Source organism: Aegilops tauschii, chromosome 2, assembly GCF_002575655.3.
Source record: "Aegilops tauschii subsp. strangulata cultivar AL8/78 chromosome 2, Aet v6.0, whole genome shotgun sequence".
Classification (NCBI taxonomy): domain Eukaryota; kingdom Viridiplantae; phylum Streptophyta; class Magnoliopsida; order Poales; family Poaceae; genus Aegilops; species Aegilops tauschii.
Window position 1 is genome coordinate 649,561,356 of NC_053036.3, and position 19,111 is coordinate 649,580,466.

Here is a 19,111-nt window from a genome sequence, read left to right on the forward strand (position 1 = left end):
ATCCACGGACACGGTGGACCAGTCCCGAGACACGGATGCGGAGGCCGACCATCCAACGCTGCCTGCATACACTTCAAACACCATTCAACTAAATCAGACGAGATTCATGTAAACATGGCGGATTTTCATATACACCGGACAAAATTCGAGTAAATAGCATAAAACTACTAGTTTACACGCTTTGGTTCCAAAAAACTACCACTTTTTAATTTTTCTCAGAAAGCTACCGAACGCGCGGTCCGCTGTTTCAAAAAACCCAAACCCGCGGTGACTAGCGATTTAACCCGTTTTCTGACGGACCGGGCCCATCTGTCAGCCCACGTGGCCACGCGCGCTCACGGCGCGGCCGTTAACGGCCGTTAGCCGACCCGCCCGGTCGGAACTGGGTTAAATAACCGCTCGGTCGGTCGGGCTCTCTCGTGCTCGCTCGCTCACTCCCCTGCTCTCACTCCTCTGCTCCAGTACGAGCTCGCCGCCGCTCGCCGTCTTCGAGGCCGGTGGCTGTCGACCTCCTTGCCGCAATGCCTTCCTGGAACGACGAGGAAACCAGCTCGGAGGAGGAGTGCGAGGTTGTCAGCATGGACATGGGACTTATGGTAAGTTCTTTGCCACCTAGGGTTAGGGTTAGGGTTAGGTGCTAGTAGCCCTAGGCTCTAGCCATGGATGTTGCTGAGTGTAGTGTTGTTGTTGTGTGTGTGATACTGTTCTTGATTAGTGAGGGTGGGGTTTGATTGTAGGATTGAGGTAACCTAGGGTTCATCTCTGTACAGTGTTAGGGTTCATGCTGATTTGGAGATTTTTTAGTGATCAGGTTTAAAGAACAGTGCTTGTTGATTCTGGTATTGAGTGGAGATTGAAACCAGTGTTTGTTGGTTATTATGGTTGCAGGAGGAACCAGACACCAATGTGGAGCCCCTTTTCTGTGGCCAACTTGAGCTTGCTCATCCCAAGTGCATTCTGCACCAACTGAGGCCTATTAAGCATGTTGCTTTTGAAGGGCCTGTAACAGGAAGGCGTTTCTATGGCTGCCCAGTCCAGGTTAGATGCCCATTAAGTTTTCTATTATGGATGTTCAGTGATGTTTGATATGATGCAGCATTTTGTTTGATATGACAGTCACATATGTATTTTTGTCACTTTGGTAACTTAATCATGGCATTGTAATAACTTATCATATCTCATTTATGTTATTCATAGTTAGAAAATCTCGAGTTTATCAAGTAGGTTGTAGAGTGGGGCCATAGTCTTATCACATTTACAAATGCAGGAAAATGGTGTGAATTGTGGTGTTGTAGAGTGGGTTGATGGGCCTTGGCCAACTGTTCTTCAGAGATGTTTGTGCAAACTATGGGAGATGTTCCATGAGCAGAACTTTGGAAGGGTACAGGACAAGGAGAAGTTTGAGAAGGAGTTGGCCAGGCTTAAGAGTGAACATGAAAGGGAGTTGGCCAAGCTTAGGACTGAAAATGACAAGCTTTGCATTGAGTACACCAAGCTTGTTGATGATGTATCCAAGATGTTTGATTGGCAGGATGGTAGGGTGGACAAGAAGGTGTACCAGAAACAAGTGGAGGAGGAAGAACTTGAGAAGAAGAAGAAGGAGCTAGAGGAGAAAGCTATGTTGGAGGTGCAGATGGAAAAGCTCAAACTTGCAAAAGAGCAGAGGTGCATTTTGCAGAGCCAAGCTGATATCATCAAGAACACCAGGAAGGCTATGAAGGCTGTTGAAGTTGACAGAGATGCTCTTAAGAAGGAGAAGGCAAAGCTTGAGCTTGTGGTAGCTGAGCTGCTGAAAGAAGGGTATGGCAGCAAGGAGAAGTTAGAGAAAATCAAGGCCATCATTGAGTCTTGAAGCTTGATCTTGGTGAAGTAAGTACATCCAAAGGCCTTTATATAAGGATGTGGCCTGGCATGACTGCAAGTGATTATGGGTGTACATTTTGGGGGGATGTGAAGTTTAACCTAGTGCAAGAACCTTATTTCCTATGTTGTTAAGTTGTAATGGATCACCTATTAAGTAGTGGAAATGGATCTCTTATGCTACTAAGTTGTGGAAATGTAGAATGTATGCTATTAAGTGTTCAACTTGATCTTATATCTTTTATATGTTATTTGTTAGCCTACTAATATTATTTCTGTGGGTATTTGGGCTTATTGGCCCACTAGTCTTTGACCAAATGCAACCCTAGGCCTGCTAAACTCAACCCCATCCATCTGTCAATATAAACCCGTCCCCACCCCCACCCTTCCCCAGTTACTCCACCAGCCGCCACCCAAAAGAAAACCACAGATGGATCCTGACATGGGAGATGTCACAGAGGAAGAGGGGGAGGCTGTGGAGGTTAGGACAGCAGCAGCAGCACAGAGGAGGAGGAGGAGGCGCAGGCAGAGGGCACTAGAGGCGGCCAGGATGAGCAGCAAGAGGAGTTCAACCGCCGACTCTCCGACAAGGTACTGGAGAAGTGCAATGATGAAGAACTAGAGCTGGTTTTCACTGGCGGCAGGGGAAGGTCATTCATGGAGATAATTAGGTGGGCAAGGATGAGGGCAGTCATGGCTCCTCATCCAGCAACTAGGGCCAAGTGGATCCGTTTCTTTGAGCGCTATGACTGATATTTGTGAGATTTGGATGTAATCTATCTTTCTAGCTATCTGTAAGTCAATTTGAGAGATAGTTTTGGTAGTATTTGTGAGATTTGGATGTAATCTATGAGACTATCTTTCTATCTATGTAACATTTGGATGTTTCTGAATAAATGTATGCATTTGGATGTTTCTGAATAAATGTATGCACTTGGTCAGCAGCACCATCAATTTATCAAGTGTTGAATCCACATATAGATAAAAGTTGCAGATGAATTGAAGTTGCAGACAAGTGCAGAATCCACATAAAGTACCATATTACAAACCAAATCAAACAGTACAGCATCAAGTACTTAGTGAGGCAGTGCACTTGCATACAGAGTAGTTCAACCACTTCAGCTAGTTACCACTTGCATAAAAGTAATCTTTCAGCCTCCCAGATGGCTTCCTGACCCTCTTTGACCCATCCTGCACAGCACTTGTAGCAGATTGTCTAGGAGCAATGATAGATCCATTGCCATCTCTATTGGCAGCAGCTGACCTGGTGTTCTTTGCTGGAGAAGACCTTGATGACCTTGTGTTCTTTGCTGGAGAAGACCTTGATCCATTGCCAGCTCTATTGGCAGCAGCTGACCTGGTGTTCTTTGCTGGAGAAGACCTTGATGACCTTGTGTTCTTTGCTGGAGAAGACCTTGATCCATTGCCAGAAATAGTTGTGTTCTTCTTCTTGGGAGGTGGTACTAGTGTTGAAGAAGAGGTGTTGGGCCTGCTCTTCTTGAGAGGTGGTGGTACTGCTGTTGTAGCTGGAGCTGCCCTTTTCCTTGACCTAGAAGCTGTCTGTGTTGACACACTTGTTATTGGAGGAGGAGTTGGTGCAGGTGCAGAGGCAACAGGTACCCTTGGTGGCCTTTGTGCAGTTGCAGCCATTGAAGAACCAGCCTCAGAGTAGTTTGCTCTATTTTCCTACACAACAATATTAGTTAGAACTATTTTCCTACAAATGAAATGAATGTAACAATGCAATGAATGTAACAATGGAATGAATGGACATACCTGGTGCTTGTTCAGCCTCATCTGGAACTTAGGTTTCAAAGGGACACCACAATTGTTGATCCTGTGCCCTTGCTTCTTGCAGTTGCTGCATGTCACTGTACCAATCCTAGAAGTATCCTTTTTAGCTGGCACCTCAAACAGGCCTTTCCTCCTGGCAGTTTGTTTTTTACCTTTCTTTTCTCTAAAAACAGGTGGAGAAATATCATCACCAGGTGTATGAGGCCAATGGTTAGGACCTGGCACAGGGAATATTATGTGCTTATATGTTTCACAATACATGGGTTTCTTGAAGAAAGCAGAAACATAGTCTTCAGGGTGTATCTTCACTTTCTGCATTGCAGCAATGGCATGACTACAGGGCACAACTGTCATGTCCCACCTCCTACAGTCACAGGTCTCATTGTTCAAATTAACACAATATGTGTTTTCAGAGCTACTAGTGACCTGCCATATTCCTGGCCCTGCCATGTATGCTTCACAATATTTAGCCCACTTCTTCCCCTCTTCTAAAATCTCTGAATAAGTAGGTGTGATTTCCCATCTGCATGTCTCTGTCTTCTCTCTGATCTTCTGAAACTTAATCATCAGCTTTGTTCTTATGCCCTCTAACATAGTCCTGATTGGTTTCTTCCTAACATCTAATATCATTCTATTGAAAACCTCACTAAGGTTGTTTACTAACAAGTCTGTTTTGCATACAGTGTCCATTTTATACCTAGCCCATGTATGCTCTGGTATCTGTGACAACCACTGCCAAGCTTCTAAACTTTCTTTTTTCAAATTCTCCATGCCTAAATCATGTCCATGTTTGGTAAAGGAATAGGCAGCCTGATCTAAATGTTTCTTAAGTTCCTCTCCTCTGAAACTAGCAGATTGAAAATTGGCATAAATATGTCTAAGACAAAACCTTTGTGGAGAGTCAGGGAATACATCATCTATTGCATTCAACAATCCCTGTTCAATGTAGTGTAATCTTAAGTGTTACTACTGAATAACATTTTACTCATGGCAAATGTAAACACTAGGTTCAGAAAAATACCTTCTGCCTGTCAGACATAATTGTGTATTTGCCAAACTTATTGCCAGTTCCAATGACTGTTCTCAACTGTGTGAGAAACCATGTCCAACTGTCTGTCTCTTCCTTATCAACAACACCAAAAGCTATTGGGAAGATGTTATTGTTGCCATCCCTCCCTGTAGCTGCCAATATCAGCTGACCAGTGCTTAGCTTGATGAAGCAACCATCCAGACCTGCTAACATGATAACATGAGTGCCTAAGTACATCAATGTTTACAAATCATATAAATTTCTGAATACTTACCTATAAATGGCCTGCATCCATTCAGAAAACCCTCCTTGCATGCAAACAAGCAGTAAAACATATAGTGAAACCTTGGGGTAGGAGCTGGGTTAAGTGGGTCCTCATGTGTTGTTACTATGCACCTACTGCCAGGGTTAGTATCTAGCACACACTGCAGGTAGTCCCTTATTCTGTGATACTGGAGTTTGTGATCTCCTTGCACAACCTCTACTGCTTGCTTCCTTGCCCTATATGCCAAGCTTTTAGGCACATGCACACCAAACTTCTTCTTTGTGTATGACATAATTGTGTCAACACCAGCTCCAGGGTTGGATCTGACTGTATCCTCACAAACCTTAGCAACCCAATTGACTGTCACCTTTGTGTTCTCTCCACTTGCTCCACAAGTGTGATCCAGGTTCATCTTCTTGATACTGAAAGTTGCCTCATGAGCTATCTTGGAGGCAACTATGTAAAACTCACAACCATGTTTTCTCTCAGAGCACCAAGCAATAACCCTAGTTGGTTCATTTCTGTGATACTCAAAATTCCTAAGAGTCCTCACATGAAAATTTCTAAGTGCTTCTCTGAACTCAACTACATTTTCAAAGCACAAATGCATTGAAAACTGCTCATGTGCATCAGGCCTTTTTGGATCATACCATCTCCTCTCCTTCTTCTGCTTCTTCCTACTCTTTCTTCCAGATGGCAGCCTTGGTGCATCCTCCTCATCACTTATGCCTAAATCACCTGGAAAACAGTACTCATCAGCTTCAGGGACATAATCTTCAAACTTGTTATGCTCAGGCTCACTGTGAGACTTGCTAGTTGGGCCAGGTTTTCTAACTGGCTTAAGCTTTTTGGCTGCTTTTGTAGTTACAGCAGCAGGATCCACTACTTCTTCATCTTCAGAAACTATTGGTTCTTCCTCCCAAAACTCAGAAGGTTCTGAGTTAGCTGCACAATAGTGCTCTGCAGTATCAGTGCCAGCCTCATCTTCACCCCTACACCAAGCTTTGTAAGAAATTTTCTGCCCTCTGTAATCACCCCTAAAGAACTCAAAATCTGAAGATGATTTGTCATCTTCGACTTCATCTTCTTCCTCTGGTACATCCTCTTCCTCTGGTACATCTTCTTCCTCTGCTACATCTTCTTCCTCTGGTACATCTTCTTCTTCTTCATCTGCTTCTTCTTCTACATCTTCTTCTTCCACAACTGTTTTCCCCTTGTTCAAATTGCTGCTTTGCTCTGTGTTCATGTAGGGCTCATCAGGGGTTAAAGATGGCAAGCTAGCATTAGAGGCAGGGTACAGAACACCTTCTTGTGAAACTCTGTAAACAACAGGTTCACCAACATGATCAATGGGGATCTGTTCCTCATCAGCTGGGCTTGGATCAGTAGCTTTTCTGACACTCATGTTCAGTACCTTCTTATCAACAAATAAGTCAAGCATTTCCTCTAATGCCTCCTCACTATCCAGGGCCTCCACACCCTCCAGCCCCTTTCCCTCTTCCTTTACATAAGTCAGAAATGCATCCATGCCATAGCCCTCCAACTCAACCAATGCTAATATGGTCAGATAACTGATATCTGAGGAAACTGAATACTTTTTCTCCATATTATCTATTCCTTGAAAATGTAGCCTCAAGTCCCAAATCTCATCATCTAAGCTGTAGGATTAAATTGACAAACAATTCTTTTTTAAGTCACTGAACATTACTGAACTTTCTTCAGATATAAAGAACATCTATGCACTGACCAAATGAACTAACCAAATGCACTTTCTTCTACAGTAGCATGCCAAGAACAAACAATTACTAACCCTAGTTCTAATTTGAACTAAAGCACACGGAAATTTTAACTAAAGCTTGGCATATAGTTACCAGAACTAATTTGAACTAACCAGAAACATTGACCAGTGCTTACCTCACTCCACCAAAGGACGACGCCCAATGGTGGCCGCCTGCTGGATCAGTGTGGATGCGCTTCGCCACTGCCCTAGCCGCGCGGACTTCCGGATCTGAGCTTGCCGGATCCACATGAGCTGCGGGCGGTGATGGCTGTTGCGACCGCTGCGCCGGGAAGCTCGAGCTGCCTAGCCATTTGTCCACCTCTGAGTGTCCACCGCCCTCCTGGCCGGTGCCGCCTTGCCTCAATAGCTCGCCGTCGACGACATTTGGCTGCGCCGCCGCCATCGCCCACCTAGGTCACCGCGGGGGAGAGGAGGGGGAGTGAGAGAGTGTGTGGCCGACCGCCCACTTTGGTTCCGACCGGACCCGGGTCGGCTAACGGCCGTTAACGGCCGCGCCGTGAGCGCGCGTGGCTACGTGGGCTGACAGATGGGCCCGGTCCGTCAGAAAACGGGTTAAATCGCTAGTCACCGCGGGTTTGGGTTTTTTGAAACAGCGGACCGCGCGTTCGGTAGCTTTCTGAGAAAAATTAAAAAGTGGTAGTTTTTTGGAACCAAAGCCTGTAAACTAGTAGTTTTATGCTATTTACTCACAAAATTCATTACATTTCGAACATTTAGGAAAAACAAAATGGTTCGACCCGAAACCTATCCAACGGCAGCAGCCGTCGTCCACTTCCTTTGTATTCCGCATCGGTGACCAGATCCTCCATCTGCCGTCTCCATGAACGACGGCAGGGGTCAAGGCCCGTGAAGTGGAGGTGCGGTCTCCGGCAAGGAATAGTAGAACATGGGAGACAGACCAGCCTAGTTGGGACACAATGCCCTGCTGTCTCCCATGCCCTACTCATCCTCCGAGACCGTGACCAAACCATCGTTGGCGCCGGTGGACGTGAGGTTGATGATGGATGTGGGCATTCCGTCACTGTGCACCTGCCACGTGTGCCCCTGAAAGTTGGACGGTGGTGCGTACGACGCGCAGCTGGCGGCCGTTCGGGTCCGGCTATGCAAGCTTTGGTTGCGTGCAGTGCGTTGAGCGTGCCCAGCCCCATAGAGCGCTCGCTGCTCTGCAACGAAGTTCGGTTTTGCCTTGGCCACTATCGCCTCGCTTGCGCGCTCGCCGTAGATTTGGCCCTTCGCCAGCCGGTGCTGCTCGAGTAGGGACATGTTGCACCTACTCACAAGTTCTCGGAATTATTCAGAGCCACTCACAAGTTCTCAGAATTATTGGAACTATAAAACTATTTATAGGTATTTACAACTCCAATTCAAATATTTACAGGGTTAATTCAAAACCCAAAATAATCCTTAAAAATGTTCCTATTTTTTGTTTGAGTAAAAACCCTTACCAAAATTATAAAACATCAGTGAAGGAAATTTTGGGTTCATTGAAAATATTTTTAAGTTGAACCTATTTGATTTAATTTTGGTGTTAGGTTTTGGACCTTCTCCATTTCTAGTTTTCTTGGAATTTAAACGTGATGCATGGATTATTCTAAATGCAACTAATTACACTCAAAATTCTAGGGCTGTGACAACTTGTCAGTGTTTACCAGAGGCGAAGTGTGTTTTATAGGGCCATCAGTATCTTCATCCATGTCTGTGGCCTTGTCATAGTCCAACACGTCGGTTAAGTCATCGACGATGGCGACTAGGTGGGTGGTGGGTGGGATGTAAATTTCCCTCTTGTCGGCTTTAAGTCTGATCTTGTCATGGACCGAAGTCTTGTCGTCCGAGATTGACAGTCTCTAGATACGATCTAGCATCTCATTTATGTGAGATAACTCTTTCGGATCCATGGCCTCGCTATAGGCGGGGCTGACTCGAACTATGCCTGGCTTATAGATCGGAATGATTTCGGCGCCGGGGAGATCCGAGGGTGGCTCTGGATCCTGCGCCGTTGTCGGTTCCATGTTCGACGTGGCTTCAGAAATAGGGGCTGGATTAAAGTCCGAGCCAATGGTAGGGGCGAGATCGCCTGGAGTTGTCGTAACAGGGTGTTCTAGCAACGCCGAGGAGTTTGACCCGACGTCCTTGAAGGGATCGGATCCGGCGTCAGACCCCCTACATCTGTTGAACCCTCGATTTGGTCGGGCTTCCAGCCTGACAGGATGAGATCGCCGCAAGAATCTGCGACGTATTATAAGCCTCCAAAGGTCATGATCTGGCCCGGGGAATAATTCTCGACGGAGGCCAGATGGCCCGTCGAGTCGGCGCAAAACATCATGCTACCGAACACAAAAAGTTGGCCAGGGACGTAAACATTCCCGTTGCCGCGATCACAGTTGACCTGCAGATGAGCCATCAATCCTTCAGTTGATCTCACAGCGGAACTCTCAATGAAAGCACCAGTGTCGGTGTAAAAACCGGCAGACCTCGAGGTAGGGGGTCCCGAGCTATGGATCTCCGACAGATGGTAACAAGAATAGAGAGAGGATGTTTTACCCAGGTTCGAGCCCTCTTAATGGAGGTAAAACCCTAGGTCCTGCTCTTGTTTATATTGATGAAGATGTATCAGGTACATAGTTGATCTACCTTGAAATTGTAAGATGTGTCTAACTCTAGGGCTAGATGAATGATATTGCGTTGATGTCCCCTCTACGGGATACACCCTTCGGCTTATATACATGTCGGGTAGGGTATCTAGGATTACAAGGTCAGCATCAAGTCTTCGGTGGATGTAGTCTTGATCACGCCTCCTGCATGTAGCCTACGGAGACTTCCATGAGAATGAATGAGGGCCTATCGGCCCAATCCGAGGATCGTGGGCCGACTAGGTTAGCACCCCCTAATTCAGGACACCGTCACTCACAGATCCCAAGAGCAAGGTTTGAAGATGACGAAGGACGAAGAGGTTGCTGTCTGCGCAGACAATGAGCTTGAGGAGGTATGGCGGAGTTTCGGTTGTGAAGAACAGGGGACGCCATGAAGAAGAGCTTGGACGCACAGAGAGGGTAAAAGTAAGCCTTGCGGGTCCATTCCTTTATTTATAAGAGGATGGGAACCCGAAACTGCAAGCACGAAACTCCAGGAGGCACAATAAATTATGGCTAAAAAGACTCCTCGATTTTCGCACGTGACAAGGCAATGCAAATATGCTCAAAGATCCGTTGTGATGTCATGCGTGGAATTCGAAAACAGATGGGGTGATGTCACGATTTGGGAGAACAAAAATTGCTAAGTGTTGAGAGGCCATATGACCCGGCCACATGCATGACCTAGTCAAAAGCTTGATAAAGGAATCAACATGGAAGAGGAAGGTGAACAGGATAAAGTTTAACATGGATAAATCCAAGCTAAATTGGGGGCTAATATTGACGATATTCCGCCAAGACCCGGCTCTAGGGTATGACACGGTAAAAAGCCCAGGAGCACTATGGGCCGCCCTAATATCCGGGTCATGATGACGCAACGAGGAAAGGCTCAAAGGCCCGAAGCAAGACTCTGCCTATGGCCGGCTCATGGAGTGGTCAAGAAGGCCGGATCGTGAGAGAGGCCCGGATGGAAGTTTTCCTAACTAGGGAAGTAAGATAAGTAGGAGTTAGAGTAGGACACGGGCTGTGACCACAATCCAGAATCTGTTGTAAATCTAGGGACTCATCCTGTTATATAAAGGGGAGCCCCTACGACGAAAAGACTAAGTTGTAATCTCTTGAGAGCTAGGTTAGCGAATCACCATCATTGTAATCGACCAGCAATATAAATCAAGCAGGAAGTAGGTCTTTATCTTCTCCTTGAGGGGCCGAATCTTAGTAAACTTGTGTCATTTGTTTCTGATCAACCCGTCCAAGCGACCACCTAGTTGCGATGGCCTCCAGATATAGACTTTCACGAGAATATTTGCCGTGACAAATCCACGCCACCACCCAAGACCGATCGGCCTCGTCCTAGTCAGCGAAGTGGCACATGCCAGTTGGCCAGCGTGTCACATGACAGGTTGGGCCGCGCGGTCAGATATGTTGTCAATACGTCGTTATACGGTGGTCAGGCCGTTTTGCCACAACTAGACTCTGAGATGATACTGACTTGTCAAAAAAATTGAGTAGTGGTACCAATCCATTACAACGTGCCGGAGTGTGATAGTTCCATGCTCGAACATATACAGTGATTTTTGGCTTTACGCTTTTCTTCGTGTGCAAGAAGGTTGAGAATAAGGAAAAATTTCATGTTTTGAAATTTAATGGAGATCTGACCCTAGTTTTTAAAAATTTCAGGATCAAACCTTTTTGCTACCGCCAGGTTGCTCTTTCGAGCCTTATCTATGCCGAGTCGTAGAGTTATGTTGTGATGCCATGTTGTATCTACACATATCGTGCATATTGTGTGTATGTTTGAAATGCATTGGTATGTGTGGGATTCGACACCTAGTTATTTGCCTTTGGTAGCCTTCCTTACATGAAAATGCCTCTTTGTGCTTCCATTGAGCCTTGGTAGCTTGCTACTGCTCCGGACACATTGATTGACTGACATGTATCCTTCTTTGATCTTGCGTTTGTCCCTACGGGGAAATGTCACACGGTGTTTACTAAAGTCCTTGTAGCCTTGCTAAGACTTGGTTACACTCGTTGTTGACCGACACATGCATTGCTGGGTTACCTATGTTTGTCCCTAAACGTTTGTGCCACCTTGGTTTATGACTAGTCATGTCGATCCGGATTCTTTGTCATGTGGATGCTAGTGTCATAATCATATTCGTGAGCCAAAAGACACAAACGGTCCCGGCCAAGGTAAAGGTGTCAGCCGTGGGTTACCGTGCATGAGGCCGCAAGGTGATATGATATGTCTTATGCTAGATCCGTGTGACCTAGGATCGGGGTCCCGACACATTTATCTTCAGAATTCATTTTAAAATTTAGAAGTGTTACTACAATCTAGCCTTGTGTAAAAACAATGGTTGTTCAATGTTATGAATAATAAAGGCCATACTTCCATTATGAATGGATTATATGTTATGAATCTTGATGGTAATATTAACATCCATAACAATGACGCTAAATGTCACAAGTCTGATAGCAATACCACATGTTTGTGGGACTGCCATTTGGGTCACATTGGCAAAAACCGCATAAAGAAATTCCATTGTGATGGGTTTTGGAATCATTTGACACTTGTAAACTTTTGTCTAAAGGGTAAAGTGACTAAAACACCGTTCGCAGGCCATAAGGAATGGTTAACTAACTTACTGGTAATCATACATATGGATGTGTGCGGTCCAATAAGTGTAGCTACATGTAGTTGATTTCTCTACTTCATTATCTTCATTCGTGATTTGAGTAGATATGTTCATATCTGTTCAATGAGACACAAGTCTGAAACCTTTAAAAGGTTCAAGGAATTTCAGAATGAAGTAGAAAATTATTGTAACAAGAAAAATTATGTTTCTGCGATCAGATTGCAGAAAGGAACATTTGAGTTACAAGTTTAGCGAACGTCTGATAAGTCATGAAATAGTTTCATAACTTGCGCCTCCCGAAACGCTACTTGGGGTGAGTATTTGAGAGACATAATCGAACCCTGTATGACATGGTATGATCAAAGATGTTATCAACTAATTTGCCACTAACATTTTGGGTTATGCTTTAGAGACTGCAATTTTCACACTGAAAAGAGCGCCATCGAATCTGTTGAAATGACACCATATGAGATATGGGATAGGAAGTCAATCCAATTTGTCTTTTCCTAAAATTTGGGAATGTGTTGCATATGTAAAGTGTTTACAACCGAACAGTTCAGATCCCAAATCAGAAAACTGCTACTTTGTTTGTTATCCCAAGATGTTGGGTATTTCTTCTATCACTCGACCAAAAGAAAAAAGGTTGCCGCTAAGAATGGTGTATTTTGGGGAACAGGTTTCTTGCAAAAAGGTGAGTAGGAGGAAAATGCGGCTCGACGAGATTACAGAATCTTCGTCATCAGGTCAAAGTAACAAAACATCGGATGTAGTTTCGAAGTTTCCTCTTTGCGACTGATATGGAAGTCCCTACATATGATGTAGATGAAGGAAATATGCCCTAGAGGCAATAATAAAGTTATTATTTATTTCCTTATATCATGATAAATGTTTATTATTCATGCTAGAATTGTATTAACCGGAAACATAATACTTGTGTGAATACATAGACAAACAGAGTGTCACTAGTATGCCTCTACTTGACTAGCTCGTTGATCGAAGATGGTTATGTTTCCTGGCCATTGACATGTATTGTCATTTGATTAACGGGATCACATCATTAGGAGAATGATGTGATTGACTTGACCCATTCCGTTAGCTTAGCACTTGATCGTTTAGTATTCTGCTATTGCTTTCTTCATGACTTATACATGTTCCTATGACTATGAGATTATACAACTCCCGTTTACCAGAGGAACACTTTGTGTGCTACCAAACGTCACAACGTAACTGGGTGATTATAAAGGTGCTCTATAGGTGTCTCCGAAGGTACTTGTTGGGTTAGCGTATTTCGAGATTAGGATTTCTCACTCCGATTGTCGGAGAGGTATCTCTGGGCCCTCTCAGTAATGCACATCACTGAAGCCTTGCAAGCATTGCAACTAATGAGTTAGTTGCAGGATGATGTATTATGGAACGAGTAAAGAGACTTGCCAGTAATGAGATTGAACTAGGTATTGAGATACCGACGATCGAATCTCGGGCAAGTAACATACCGATGACAAAGGGAACAACGTATGCTGTTATGCGGTTTGACCGATAAAGATCTTCGTAGAATATGTGGGAGCCAATATGAGCATCCAGGTTCCGCTATTGGTTATTGACCGGAGACGTGTCTCGGTCATGTCTACATAGTTCTCGAACCCGTAGGGTCCGCACGCTTAAAGTTTGATGACGATCGGTATTATAAGTTTTGTGTTTTGATGTACCGAAGGTTGTTTGGAGTCCCGGATGTGATCATGGACATGACTAGGAGTCTCGACATGGTCAAGACATAAAGATTGATATATTGGAAGCCTATATTTGGATATCGGAAGTGTTCCGGGTGAAATCGGGATTTTACCGGAGTACCGGGGGTTTACGGGAACCCCCCGGGGGTTTAATGGGCCTACATGGGCCCTAAGGGAGAAGAGGAGGGGCGGCCAGGGCAGGCCGCGCGCCCCCTCCCCCCTAGTCCGAATAGGACAAGGAGGGGGGGGGGGCGCCCCCCTTTTCCTTTCCCCCTCTCTCTTTCCTTCTGCAACAAGGCAAGGGGAGGGAGTCCTACTCCCGGTGGGAGTAGGACTCCTCCTGGCGCGCCTCCTCCTGGCCGGCCGCACATCCCCCCTGTCCTTTATATACGGGGGCACCTCTAGACACACAAGTTGATCACGTTGATCGTTCCTTAGCCGTGTGCAGTGCCCCCCTCCACCATATCCCACCTCGGTCATATCGTAGCGGTGCTTAGGTGAAGCCCTGCGTCGGTAGCAACATCATCACCGTCACCACGCCGTCGTGCTGACGGAACTCTCTCGTGAAGCTCTGCTAGATCGAAATTCGCGGGACGTCATCGAGCTGAACGTGTGCAGAACTCGGAGGTGCCGTACGTTCGGTACTTGGATCGGTCGGATCGGGAAGACGTACGACTACTTCCTCTACTTTGTGTCAACGCTTCCATTGCCGGTCTACGAGGGTACGTAGACAACATTCTCCCCTCTCGTTGCTATGCATCACCATGATCTTGCGTGTGCGTAGGAATTTTTTTGAAATTACTACGTTCCCCAACTGTAGAGACTTCGGTCGAACTTGCAAGTGAACCACACATGATAGGCAAAACTCATGGAAACCACTATGGTATACGGATGAGATATTATTATTAGATATTGATAAGCCTGTACGATATACAGGGAGGCAATGATGGGCCCTGACTCCGGGAATTGGCTAAATGCCAATTAATCTAAAATAGTATCCATGTAAGAAAATCATGTTTGGAATTTGGTAGACCCTCCGAAAGGTGTACAACCTAAACAAATGAAAATATGTCTATACACCGATGCAGATGAAAATGTTTACATCCATAAAGCTTGAATTGTTGCAAAGAGTTTTCCACAAGTTCAAAGAGTTGACTACAACGACATCGTTTTGCCGTAGCGATTCTTAAGTCAGTTTGGGTCATACTAGCAATTGCTACATATTACAAAATATGGCAGATGGATGTCAAAACGGCTTTCCTTAAAAGGAAATTTAACATGGACATGTATATCATACAACCTGAGGGTTTTGACAATCCTAAGGATGCTAGAAAGATGTGCATATTTCCGAGATCCATCTATGGACTGAAGCAAGCATCAAGGAGTTGAAATATTTGTTTCGATGAAGTTTCAAAAGGATTTGGCTTCATTAAGAATACTAAAGACGCTTGTGTTTACATGAAAGTAAGTGGGCATGCAATAACATTTATGATACTTTATGTGAGTGAGATACTGTTGATTGGAAATGATGTAAATTTCTTTACATGAATTAGGACTTCGTTGAAAAATAGTTTTCGAAATGAAGGACTTGGGCTAGGCAGGATACATATTGGGCATAATGATCTATAGAGATAGATTGAAGCACCTAACAGGGCTGAGCCAAAAGACATATATTGACAAGATACTAAAAGGGTTTAGTATGGGGAAAACACCAAGAAGGGGTTCTTGCCGAGGTCACATGGAAAATGTTTGAGCAAAACACATAAGTGAGATTCCATACGCATCTGCATTTGGATTTATCATGTACGCCATGGTATGTAGACAACCAGATATGCCCAGTGCTCCAAAGAGTGACAAAAGATCCTTAAGTACCAGAGTAGAACTAAGGACATGTTTCTCGCATATGGAGATGATGAAAAGCTAGTTGTGAAGGGTTACACCGATGCAAAGCTTGTTATAAGCAGTTATATCGATGCAATCCGCATCATTGATACGGGCGAATTTTGATTTCAATCGGGGTTTTTGTGAATACACTGAACGACGACGAGGCTAAGAGCATCTCCAACCGTTGGCCCCGAGGAGGCGCTAAAAATCGCCCCTGGGGGCGCACTGGCGCAAACCGCGTGCTGGGGCTGTGATGCCCCCCAGTTGCGGCGCCCACGTTTTTTTTTGAAAACTAAAATCCGGCACAAACACGGCGCAAATTCAACCAAACTTCGGCGAGTTCATACATATTTAAAATATTTTACAAAAAAAGAAAAAAAACGCTACTAGGCCCGCCGTCTCCCTCGCCGCTCCTCGCCGCTCGCCGCCCTTGAAGCTCTACATGCCGAGGAGGCGGTAGAACTGCGTGTAGTCGCCGCCGCCGCCACCGTCGTCGTCGGCGCCTCCTCCGTCGCCGCCGTCCCTGCTGCACCCCTCCCCAGGTTGGCGCGGCGGGTTGGACGGTCCGGGGGCGTCCTCGTCCTCGTCGCTGTCGAGGATCACCACGCCGTGCTTGTCCTCGCGCCCACGCCTGCGGGCGGCTATCTCCTCCAGGGCCCGGCACTGCTGGACCGTCTCCTCGCGAAGGTAGTCGTCCCGCGCCCACCGTAGGACCTCCTCGTCGGAGAGGCCGCACCGGGCTATCTCCTCGTACTCCGCGGGGAGGCCGGGCTCCGGCTTCGGCCTGACGAGGACGAGGCGGCCAGAGGAGTGGGGGAAGAGTCGGCGATGCGGACGCCGGAGCTGCGGGTGTGGTGGCTGACAGGCGTGTCCTGGGGCTCTGGCTTGATGGGGCGGAGGCAGGGAGAGCCGGACAAGCGGCCGGACGAGGAGGAGGATGCCCCGGGTCCGTGCGCCTCGGCGTCCACGAGCTCCCATGCCGGCGGGAGAAGGACAGGGGAGCGGGGTACTCCAGCCTGGGCGTGTTGCCGCCCTCGATCTACTCGAGGACGGCTGCCAGCGTGCTGCCGGGCACGTCCCACCATCGGCGGCGGCCTTGGGAGTTGAGCCTCCCAGAGGGCACGACGCTGTTGGTGGCCTCGAGCTGCTCGGCGTGGCGGCGACGAAAGTAGGCCTCCCACAGAGGGCTGTCGGGGACGTATCGTGGCCCTTCCCTCGCCGCCTGCGGCAGAGAGGCGCGGATACGCGCGATCTCCGCATGCCGCGCTGCCCCGGTGGGCGGTGGTGGCACCGGGACCCCGCCGGCGCTGATCCTCCATGTCCCGGGCACCCGCATGTCCGGCAGGACCGGGTACTCGGCCTCGTAGAGGAGCCGAGCTTCGTTTTCGTGAAGATGGCGGCGGCCGAAGCCGTTCACCGCCGCGCCGTCGCCTGGGAAGCGCTCGGCCATGGTTGAGCTGGAGAACTGGAGATGTCAAGAGGAGAGGGAGGAACGGGGGATGAAATGGAGACGACGGCGAAGAGTGTGTGCATCTCCGGCGCGCGGGGGGCGGCTTAGATAGGCGGAGGCGCAGCGCGTACGCGTGGCGGGCGAGGGAGGCGCGTCGTCCGGTCTTCACTGCACCACCCGTGAGGCATCAATGGCGGAGGATAACCTGCACGGCAGTGCGCGACAGCTTTGGCATTGATTCGCCACGGGAACCGAGGCGATGAGGACAACGAAGCGGCGAGAAGAGAGCCGAGTCGCTGACTCGTCGGGCCCGCGGCTCGTTCGTGCCAAAAATGCTTCGCCCGGCGCCCCCGAGAGCCCCCAGCGCGCCGGGTTCGGCGTGGGTCCGCCGGCGCCGAATTTGGCCCTAGCCGGCGAAAGTTGGGCTTCTGGGGGCACGGCTGGGCCGATTTTTGTGCGTCGGCGCGAAAAAATCGCCTGGGAAGGGCGTGTTGGGGGCTCGGCTGGAGATGCTCTAAGTATATCGCCACTTTGGAAGCGACAAAGGAGGGCGTTTGGATCAAAAAGTTTGTTTCCAAACTTGGTATGGTTTCGAGTGAGCTGAAGCCAGTGTAACACTATTGAGGATAGTGGCTCCATAGCCCAGGCTAAGCAACCATAGGTCCTACTAGAGATTCTAACATATTCAAAGCTAATTCCACATAATTAGTAATTTTTGTAGAACATGGAGCTGTAAGAAGATATGCAAGATACACACGGACCTGAATGGGTTAGATCCATTGACGAAGTCTATACCACAAGCGAAGCATGTTTTACACCGGTATACCATAGGTGTCAAGTGCATTAGCATTGGCTAGATTGTTGACTCTACTGCTTGTGGGAGACCGTTGGAAATATGCCATAGAGGTAATAATAAAATATTATTTTATTTCCATGTTCATAATTAATGTTTATATTTCTGTGTTATAATTGCAATGGTTCCTGAATATGACATTCGGAGAAAAACTCATTTGCATGTGTGGAAACATAAAAACCAAGCAGATCCCGAGTCTCGCCTCTAAGGCTAACTCATGTATTGCATGATGATCTGGTTTTCCTTATCATGGGAAGTGTTAAAGTAACAAGGATGCTGGCAATAGTGAGAACACATTGTTAGCAGAACAATGGTGTTGGATGGACCCAACTTATGATATACTGCAAGATTCCATTGTCAACTTGTTGTCGGTATTATCATATTATATGTTAACATATACTGACGTTCTTAGACCATGAGAATGTGAGAGACCTTCATACCAGATGATAAATTGGGGTTGCCAAATGTTATCCATAATAAGGGTGACCATAAAGGTAACTTTCAGGTATATCAAAAAAGTATGTCAAGGGACTCGATAGTTCAAGACTGGAATTTGCTCCTCCGATGATCCAGAGATACTCTATGGGCCAACTCAGTATTGCGGTATCACTACTAGGGAAAACCTTATACACAGAACTTTAGCAGTAGCGCGTGTTAAAAAAGAACGCTAGTGCTAAGTAGCAGTAGCGCGTTGGCGAAAACGGCGCTACAGGTACAATTGTAGCAGTAGCGCGCCTGTAGATAAAAGCGCTACTACTAAAATTCCCACTGCTAAGCCGACGGGCTACACATAGTAGTAGCGATCTACCGCGAATAGCGCTACCCTACTTGCTTTGTAGCAGCGCGTTTACACGGAAAGGCGCTACTGCTAAAGGAAACAAAATTAAATGGAAAACAAATAGAGAAGTAAATGAAAATGAAAGAAATAGAAAAAGGAAAAAGGAAAAAAATGTAAATAAAAATAAATGAAAAAGGGAAAAAGAGAAAGGAATAGTAGTAGCGCATATCATGGAACGCGCTATAGCTATCTTAGCAGTAGCGCACTTCCTGGAACGCGCTACTGCTACATTTGACTTACCGCGCGGTTCGTTCTTCCCCACAGCCACTTCCCCCAAATCCCAACTCCCCCGTTGACGCCGCCGCTGTCGCCCGTCGGCCGCCGCACGCTCTCCAGTCGC

At 46.7% G+C, this 19,111-nt stretch overlaps 1 protein-coding gene across 1 annotated transcript; it reads left to right on the forward strand.

Moving 5' to 3' along the window:
* Positions 1 to 521: 521 nt before the first annotated feature.
* On the forward strand, positions 522 to 1,852 carry LOC109761853 (uncharacterized). The gene is made up of 3 exons (XM_020320679.3): positions 522 to 596; positions 889 to 1,038; positions 1,268 to 1,852. The coding sequence occupies exons 1-3, from the start codon at positions 522 to 524 to the stop codon at positions 1,850 to 1,852; spliced, it is 810 nt and encodes a 269-aa protein (XP_020176268.1).
* Positions 1,853 to 19,111: the final 17,259 nt, after the last annotated feature.

Coding starts and splice junctions, on each gene's coding strand:
- LOC109761853 (XM_020320679.3), top strand. CDS start 522: ATGCCTTCCTGGAACGACGAGGAAACCAGCTCGGAGGAGGAGTGCGAG. Junction 597..888: donor GCATGGACATGGGACTTATG/GTAAGTTCTTTG, acceptor TTATGGTTGCAG/GAGGAACCAGACACCAATGT. Junction 1,039..1,267: donor TCTATGGCTGCCCAGTCCAG/GTTAGATGCCCA, acceptor TTACAAATGCAG/GAAAATGGTGTGAATTGTGG.